The sequence below is a fragment of the Hemibagrus wyckioides genome, linkage group LG06 (genome assembly GCF_019097595.1).
Source record: "Hemibagrus wyckioides isolate EC202008001 linkage group LG06, SWU_Hwy_1.0, whole genome shotgun sequence".
Classification (NCBI taxonomy): domain Eukaryota; kingdom Metazoa; phylum Chordata; class Actinopteri; order Siluriformes; family Bagridae; genus Hemibagrus; species Hemibagrus wyckioides.
Genome location: NC_080715.1, coordinates 26419383 through 26428879, shown reverse-complemented (window position 1 = coordinate 26428879; position 9497 = coordinate 26419383). Strand labels below are relative to the sequence as shown.

Genomic DNA, 9497 nt, shown 5'->3' with positions numbered 1-9497 from the left:
GTGGCGCCGCCATGTGGTCACACACTAACACTGCATATTTCTATAACTCTTCCTGTTTGTTCACTAAACCCGCTCAAAACTCTCCATCATGATAACAGATGGATTGAACTGCAGCGTTATGATCTTCATGAGCCATTATTACATGTTTGTGACACGACACAGAAACACAAACGTTAACAGGCTTTATAAAGTTTTTATTTAGCGCTTATAAGAAGATCTTGTGTTCCAATACTTTTGTGTAAAGCTGTGGGCTTTGCCACCAAAGGCACCATGTTCTAAGCTGTTTAACATGTCTAGCTGTAAATCTCAGGAAATTCTGATCCACCGTCTCATATTTATCTTTTTGAAGTGTCTTTGGCGTATGGCAAGAAAGAATTGAGTTGAATTGACCTGTGCCAATACTTTTGGAGAGGGCTATACATTAATTATACATATGTTTAAAAATCATACTGAAAAGTAAGTAAATTATAGCCATTTATTTATTGTAAATTGAGTATAAATAAATAAAATAAATCAATGGATTATGTCAAAGTTACATGTGAAAATGAGTGAATTAGTAAAAGTATCGTATAGATAAACAGAAAACATTTACTACATATGAAAATTCCAAATATAAAAAACATGTAAAACATTACACCTGAGAAGATCACAGTAGAAATGTGCTTATATGTGTCTTTGTAATAAATAAATAAGTAAATAAATAAATATATACATACATACATAAAGATCTACATGTATAAAGAAATGAATTGTGAGTAAAAATTCATGCAGAAAATAAAAACACATGCACAAAAAAATGAAGTCTTTTTGAATAAAGAATTGTGCTGTGGACTGGCTCAGTACTTTTGTTGAATTTAAACACCCAGTTATTAAAATGAAACATATACATGGTAATTTTTATAAAAGAAGTTTATTCTCAGCTTTTGGACTTTTTCACAAAACTCCATTTGTGCGGTTAAGTGAGTGATAGCTGTAGAATTAATGATGCTTTTAAAAAGTGAGCCATGACACAAACTGTTCAGCCTCGGGCACTGAACAATCGTCTGTACATCCTCACACACTCTTATCAGACACACACTCCTCGTGCTTTACTCATATAAAGACTTGATTGAAATCACTGACATGATCAGGTCAGCATATACTGACCATAAACCACTAATTTTATGCCTATAGGCTATGTGCTGCTCCACATGGAGATGATATATGGAAATATTTGATCATCCAACAGACCAGCTGAACATCACGCCAACATTTAACCTCTTCGAGACAGCAAGAGAACAGAAGGAATAGCATTTCTGGGCCTTGTGATAGTGATGGACACTGTTTGAGTGCAGCTTAAATGCCTTCATCACCAATTACATTCATTATAAATCACTTTCATCATTTATCATCAGTCATCTTCACTATACATCATCATCATCCATTACCTTCACCACATTCACCATCATCCATCATCTTCATCATAAATTACCATCATCATCAATCACTTCCTCATCAATCACCTTCACTATACATCACCACTATCAATCACCTTCACCATCAATCACCTTCACTATACATCACCACCATCAATCACCTTCACTATACATCATTATCAATCAATTTCATCATAAATCACCTTCCTCATCAATCACCTTTACCTTCATAATGGATGTGCAAGAAGTGGTAAAAAAAAACCCTGAAAATACAAACAGCAGTCAACATTCAGCATTTTTCTCTTTTTCATTGATTCCAGCTCGTCATTAATGGTTGATTTATTTCCTACACTCTCTCTTTCTCTCGTCCTCGTTAGTCAGAACATCACGTGGCCATGTCAGGTCATGTGTACAGAATGTTAATGCTCTCCTCCAAGAGTATTCAGCTTTCTGGTAGCCTTCCAGATCAGAGAAAGCATGTGGTCTAGGAGCCGTCACCCTTCTACACCATCATGTGACATGGGGGACAGCGGGTGGAGGTGTGGGGAGGTGGGCTGACACGTGGATTGGACACACATGTACTTTATCTCAGCTCAGTCGACACATGACGATTAGCTGAATGTTTCTGAGACAAAGACAGGTGAACCCTTCATGTTTATAAGCTCATACGTTTTAGACCCCAGTAAATATTATTAGCATGACTTAAAGCTTAAAGTTGTGTACTAAATGAATTCATGGAAAGATGAAAACCCTGAAGTGTTACATTTTACACCAGTTCCTGTGTACAGTTAGTTGGAGAGTTTTCACAAAACTCGAAATAGTGTTTACTGTTTAGTAACAGTACAGCGGGAGCTAAGGCAGTGGGCGTGTCACACGTGAGAGGGGGTGTGGTTTTTGAACCTGATTTGTATAATGATCTGAGGAATTTTAAACCGGTTTCATGTTAAATGTCACAGAAGCGCCGTACATTGATAGCGAAGTTAATTAAACAAAATACGTTTCAGATATCTCTATTTTACACTGTTTTTGTGTGATAAGTAAAAAACACATTTTAATATATAATACACAATTTATTGTATGAAACGAACAGAAGCTGTTTGTGGTGGAGGTGGAGGTTTTTTACTTGTTTTATGTGTGCAATTTTTTTTGTTGTTTAAATGTAATTTCTCTTTAATAAAAACAAAAAACTCTAAAGGTTTTTTTCAACACCAGTAAGATGATGTTCGACTGGCTTCCACGAATTTGACGTAACTGTGGCTCTCCAAGAGAATTTGCTCTAGGGCTGTTCTTTTTTTCTTTCCTCTCTCTCTCTCTCTCTCTCTCTCTCTCTCGTGTGTGTGTCAGGTGACGACCACGAGGCCTCTGCTCTAATCCTTACAGAAAAGAATGTACCAAACAAGGGAGCAGAGATGATAAAATCCGAACACGCACGCGCGCGCGCACACATACAAACTCAGAAGTGGATTTTTTAATCTCGTCACACACTCACACACACTCCGCTTGAGGTGAGGAGGTTGAGGATGAGGAGGATGGTGCCGCTGATTAAGGCGCTGGTGTGCTGGTGCCTGCTCTGCGTGGTCTCGCGCGGCGTCCGGGCGCAGTTTCCGCGCGCGTGCAGCACGGTGGATGCGATCGAGTCGAAGCGCTGCTGCCCGTCCCCGAGCGCCGATGCCGAAGACGCGTGTGGCGCGCGCACTGGACGCGGGGCCTGCGATTCCGTGCGCACGGATACGCGGCCGTGGGGGGGAACGTACACGCTGCGCAACGTGGACGACCGCGAGCGCTGGCCGACCAAGTTCTTCACGCAGACCTGCACGTGCTTCGGTAAAAAAAAGCCGCTCTCTTCTTCTCTTTGCACTCATAAATGTGACTGTAAGTGCGACTGTTCAGCCATGATTTAAACCCAGTGAGTGGAGAGAAGGATTATTAATTAAAGAGTTCAATAATCGTATAAATAGATCCACTAAGATTGCAGAACCATGTCCTGGGTTTTTGTATATTATATAAAGCAGTCATTCTAAACGTTTATTTTATAGCTCACACACACACACACACACACACACACACACACACACATATGTATATTATTTGATTGCTTGATCCATCACGCGCCCCATTGTGTATCAGCTAAAGCTCTTAATCCAGTCTGCTCTCAAACCTAAAGGCGATGTTCAGGTTTCTGCTGTTTAACCTCCTGAAAATACACCCATATATGCAGTATGTGTTATTATATTGTTTTATGTGTTATTATATTGTTTTGTGTGTTATTATATCATTTTTGTGTGTTGTTATATAGCGTTTGTTGTGCTTTAGGTCAGAATGTTGTACTCATTGTCCACCTTGACGTTTTCTTGTCAGGTAACTTTGCTGGTTATGACTGTGGTGAGTGCAAGTTTGGTTGGACTGGACCGAACTGCAATCTCAGCAAGGCTCCTGTGACCCGGAAAAACATCATGTCTCTGAGTGAGGAAGAGAGGCGGATATTCCTGGATGCACTGCAGCTTTCCAAACACTCCATACACCCTGAGTATGTCATCGCCACTGAGCACTGGCTCGGCCTGATCGATCGCCAAACCAACCAGACACGCTTCAGCAACATCTCTGTGTACGACCTGTTCGTCTGGCAACATTACTACTCCGTGAGGGACACGCTGCTCGGTGAGGAAGGGTCAATGGTCAACGTTAAGGGTTAAAGCACAATCTCAAATAATGCTTTCTTTAAAGCATTAGGGGCTAGGGAAAGTGATTTAAGGGTTTATTTAAAGGTTTAGGTTAAGAGGATCATTTTGGACCCATGTTGCTTGCCAGAGAAACTGAAGAGTTCTGAAAACACCTATATTTTATAGTTAGGGATTAGTCTTTAGGGTTGAGCTAAATTCATTGTATTAGGGATGAATGGTTAAGTTTAAAGTTAGTGGTTAATATTAGGGAATAATATTAAAGCTTGGGGTTAGGGTTTAGTCTTAGTGATTTTTTTTAAAATTTGAAATTAGTGGTTAGTATTAGATTGTTTAAGATTGATGTTACTGGTTATTATTAGGGATTAGTCTTGATGTTAGTGGTTTGTGTTGTGGATTAAACTTTAAGCTTAAAGTGGTTAATATTAGGGATTCATAGTTAAGCCTGAGGTTAGTGTTAGTGTGTTAGTGTTAATTTTTAGGTTTGAGGTTGGTGATTAGTATCAGGGATTAATATTTAGGTTTGAGGTTGATGTTTGGTGTTAATTCAGCATCATTGGTTAGGGTTAGTGTTTGGTATTGGGGCTAGGGATTAGATTTAATGTTACAGATTAGTTCATTAATCCAGTAAACCGCTTATTTTAGAAATGTTTATTTTTCTGCATAATGTACAAAAATACTTGACTTACAAATATGATTAAAAATGAGAGACACTTCATCAAACAATTTCATTTCTTAAATAAGCCGACTGTAAGCAGTAGATTAGATCAGTGATTTATTTATTTAATGTGGGGGTTGAATTTCAGGTCCTGGGCGGCCGTTCAAAGCCATCGATTTCTCCCATAAAGGCCCCGCCTTCATCACCTGGCACAGGTACCATCTACTGAGTCTGGAGCGAGACCTTCAGGTATGTAGCAATAACAACAACTAAACAACTTTTTACATCAGTGTTTTTGTTGATGTTTCACTGTGCTCTCCTGTAAACAAAAATGGCTAAAAAGGACATTGATAACACTGTCATGTTTATGTTTATAATATTGTCCTCAAACAGCTTAATGTAGTGAGTTTGAGCATATCTACACAACACAACACAATCTCCCATACAACTTCTGACTCTTTTTAAATTCCCTGTGTACTTCTTCCTGTCTTCAGAAACTGATAGGGGATGAAAATTTCGCTATTCCGTACTGGAATTTTGCGACGGGTGGCTCTGAGTGTGACGTGTGCACCGACGACCTCTTAGGAGGAGTAGACCCCACTGACCCGTCACTCATCAGCCCTCGATCACCATTCAGTGACTGGGGAATCGTGTGTGACAGGTTAGTGAATTACGATTGAAAGCTCAGTATTAATGAATATATCTATATACACTATATTGCCAAAAGTATTCGCTCACCCATCCAAATAATCAGAATCAGGTGTTCCAATCACTTCCATGGCCACAGGTGTATGAAATCAAGCACCTAGGCTTGTAGACTGTTTTTACAAACATTTGTGAAAGAATGGGTCGCTCTCAGGAGCTCAGTGAATTCCAGCGTGGAACTGTGATAGGATGCCACCTGTGCAACAAATCCAGTCGTGAAATTTCCTCGCTCCTAAATATTCCACAGTCAACTGTCAGCTGTATTATAAGAACGTGGAAGTGTTTGGGAACGACAGCAACTCAGCCACGAAGTGGTAGGCCACGTAAACTGACGGAGCGGGGTCAGCGGATGCTGAGGCGCATAGTGCGAAGAGGTCGCCAACTTTCTGCAGAGTCAATCGCTACAGACCTCCAAACTTCATGTGGCCTTCAGATTAGCTCAAGAACAGTGCGCAGAGAGCTTCATGGAATGGGTTTCCATGGCCGAGCAGCTGCATCCAAGCCATACATCACCAAGTGCAATGCAAAGCGTCGGATGCAGTGGTGTAAAGCACGCCGCCACTGGACTCTAGAGCAGTGGAGACGCGTTCTCTGGAGTGACGAATCGCGCTTCTCCATCTGGCAATCTGATGGACAAGTCTGGGTTTGGCGGTTGCCAGGAGAACGGTACTTGTCTGACTGCATTGTGCCAAGTGTAAAGTTTGGTGGAGGGGGGATTATGGTGTGGGGTTGTTTTTCAGGAGCTGGGCTTGGCCCCTTAGTTCCAGTGAAAGGAACTCTGAATGCTTCAGCATACCAAGACATTTTGGACAATTCCATGCTCCCAACTTTGTGAGAACAGTTTGGAGCTGGCCCCTTCCTCTTCCAACATGACTGTGCACCAGTGCACAAAGGAAGGTCCATAAAGACATGGATGACAGAGTCTGGTGTGGATGAACTTGACTGGCCTGCACAGAGTCCTGACCTCAACCCGATAGAACACCTTTGGGATGAATTAGAGCGGAGACTGAGAGCCAGGCCTTCTCGTCCAACATCAGTGTGTGACCTCACAAATGCACTTCTGGAAGAATAGTCAAAAATTCCCATAAACACACTCCTAAACCTTGTGGACAGCCTTCCCAGAAGAGTTGAAGCTGTTATAGCTGCAAAGGGTGGACCGACGTCATATTGAACCCTATGGATTAGGAATGGGATGTCACTTAAGTTCATATGCGAGTCAAGGCAGGTGAGCGAATACTTTTGGCAATACAGTGTATTACTGCACTACATAGTGCTCCAGCACATGATGTTTAGGACACTCATGGACTTCAGGATATGTGTATGTTTATTTGAAATAATGAAATGTGTTCGCTGATTCCACGTCAGATGGACTGCGTATCTATGCATCCTGCTTGTGAATGTAGTCGGTCTGCATTTTAAAGCGTCTGTGAAAATCTAAAAAGAAATTTCCGGCTTTTCTCTCTGCTGCAGCTTGGATGAATATAACCGCTTGGTGACGTTGTGTAACGGGACAAGAGAAGGACCACTGCGTCGCGGCCCGAAGGAAAGAGGCAACATTACATTGCCAACGATGGACGACGTGCACAGCTGCCTCCAGTTGCGAGACTTTGACAGACCGCCGTATTTTACCAACTCCACCTTCAGCTTCAGGTGCAACAAACACACAGATCTAGTTTAGTTCAGTCTAGTTTAGTTCCCTTAATTTGTCCCTCTTTGAGACTATCTGTATGTTTATAAATAATAATTAGAGCAAACCTGCCTATTGTGATCTGAGACAGAGCCAGGGATAGTGTCAGGGGCAAATCACTGAAATTCTCAATTCTATGCTAATTCTACATGACATGGCAATTCCAAAGGAGGCTTGAACCAACCGTATGGTTTCTTAGTTCTTCAGCTCGGTTCCTATTTATGAAAGTTTTATGAAAAGTCAGGGGCTGGGAAAGACCCCGGGCTCCCTGCAACTGAATCAGATCTGTCGAACAGTTAGAACGCTCATGCTGTAGGCTGCTTTCGAGTCAATTTTTTTACCAGGCAGTTGAGAATCGTCAACTCAGTCATCCAGCGTACCTCCTAGTGCTTTTATATATGTAGCTTTGCTCAGCTGTATATGAAGTCAGCTCACTATCCAGGGTTGCCTGGTTTGAGCAAAATCTGAACTTTAACATGAGTTCCTACCCACGTCATGTTTCACAGAAATGCCTTGGAGGGGTTTGATAAATCAGACGGAGAACTTGACAGTGCTGTGACGGGTTTACACAACCTCGTCCATGACTTCCTGAGTGGCACCAACTCACTGTCCCACTCGGCCGCCAACGACCCCATCTTCGTGGTGAGAAATCCAAATCAGAGCCAGTTTCATTGGCCAGGTATCAAAACACAAGTTTCAGAAACACTCCAGTCAGAGCAGTCAGAGCATCTCATCACTTCAGTTTCACCTCACTGGTCCAGGGCTTAGCAGAGTTTAGTTTCTGATTATAGGTGTGTGCGCTAGACAGGATACAGCTATATGTATCTCTAAGATAAAACACAGACAGATAAAGAAAGATGAACAGTGGAAAGATGAACAGTGAGGATAGAGATGAATGTCTTCAATCTGTTTCAGGTGTTACACGCCTTCACTGATGCCATATTTGAAGAATGGCTGCGTCGCTTCCCAAAGAACGACAGTTTTCCCGAAGAAATGGCTCCAATAGGCCATAACCGTCATTTTAACATGGTTCCCTTCTTCCCTCCGGTCACGAACGAGGAAATCTACATTCCCTCTGTGGAGCTAGGCTACTCCTACCAGATCGAGCTCGGAGGTACAGACGCTAGTTCTACAAAACTCACTTATGTTAACATGTATGCTAACATCACTCCAGTTGCTAATGTTATGCATCCTCACACAACTCTAACACAAGCATCAATTTCATATCAAGACTAGTTTATTGTTTAACATTGCCTAGCAACCACATAGCAACACCCTCACCATTACCTGGAAAACCAGAACAACTCATTAGCAAGACCTGAGCAATGACCTGAGCACATTGATTAGATACCAAACATCTTACATCTTGTGTGTCTTTGTATATGTGTGTGTGTGTGTGCGTGTGTGTTGCAGATGCAGGTCAATCCCCAGCTGTATTCATTGTCGCTGGCTCCTGCCTCGCTCTTTTCGTCCTCATCCTCCTTTTGGTTCTGTATGCACGGCAGAGACGCAGGCGCGAGTATGAGCCGCTCGTCAGCGCTGGTTATGCTGCTGTGAAATACACAGAGGATGCCTGATTAAAAAGAAATTTATAAACACACACAATCATTACTGAAGTATGTTTCTCATGCTAGCTGGCTAATTATCTGTCCAGCCAGCACGCTATTTTATCCCTCATGCTAATCTCACGCTAATGTAACTCCAGCCTGCTGTAATTATACATGTTGAATGTAGACAACTTTTTGTTTGATTTTCCTTCTGAATGTTTTTACACTTTAGCACCTGACAATTGTGACAAATCATAAGCCATTTTGTTGACTTTATGTTTTGCTTGTTGTAGTCTTTGATTTTTACACTTGAATGAATCCACTTGCGATTAACACACTGATGTGCAGCCAATGTCACTGGATTCTGTGAATTTCAGCCTTATATTTACAGATTTCTGTAAAGTTCTGTCACAACAACAAAAGTGTGCTTTGTCAATTTCTGATTATTAAACTGTGTGATTTTGTTATTCTCCATTTTTTTTATGATTATAGTATGTCATTAATGAGTAACAAAGGAGTGTGTGGCTGAATTCAACCAGCTAACATTACTGTAATTAGCAACTGGCAATTTTGCAAGTCGTCTACATAAAACGTTTATACCGTGGATATCTCTGATGTGTCTCATCATTAAGTTAAATTCTGGTAGCACAGAGTCTCATGAATCTCACTTCTCTTAAGTACATAGTTCACTTCAGTTTCCCTCAGTCTGTACCTCACTGTAGATGTGAGAGAAAAGCGCCTTGTCCAGTTTCACTGCAATTGTAATTCCTCTCTCAGACAGCAGAGGGAGACAAACCGCGCGGATGC

At 41.5% G+C, this 9497-nt stretch overlaps 1 protein-coding gene across 1 annotated transcript; it reads left to right on the top strand.

Moving 5' to 3' along the window:
- Positions 1-2776: 2776 nt before the first annotated feature.
- On the top strand, positions 2777-9494 carry dct (dopachrome tautomerase). The gene is made up of 8 exons (XM_058391617.1): positions 2777-3239; positions 3774-4073; positions 4900-5000; positions 5246-5412; positions 6927-7106; positions 7650-7785; positions 8059-8257; positions 8557-9494. The coding sequence occupies exons 1-8, from the start codon at positions 2936-2938 to the stop codon at positions 8718-8720; spliced, it is 1551 nt and encodes a 516-aa protein (XP_058247600.1). The 5' UTR covers positions 2777-2935; the 3' UTR covers positions 8721-9494.
- Positions 9495-9497: the final 3 nt, after the last annotated feature.

Excerpts from the sequence above, each read along its gene's own strand:
- dct (XM_058391617.1), top strand. The coding sequence starts at position 2,936 with ATGAGGAGGATGGTGCCGCTGATTAAGGCGCTGGTGTGCTGGTGCCTG. Across the intron at positions 7,107-7,649 it reads AACTCCACCTTCAGCTTCAG|AAATGCCTTGGAGGGGTTTG; the intron begins GTGCAACAAACA and ends CATGTTTCACAG. Across the intron at positions 7,786-8,058 it reads CCAACGACCCCATCTTCGTG|GTGTTACACGCCTTCACTGA; the intron begins GTGAGAAATCCA and ends AATCTGTTTCAG.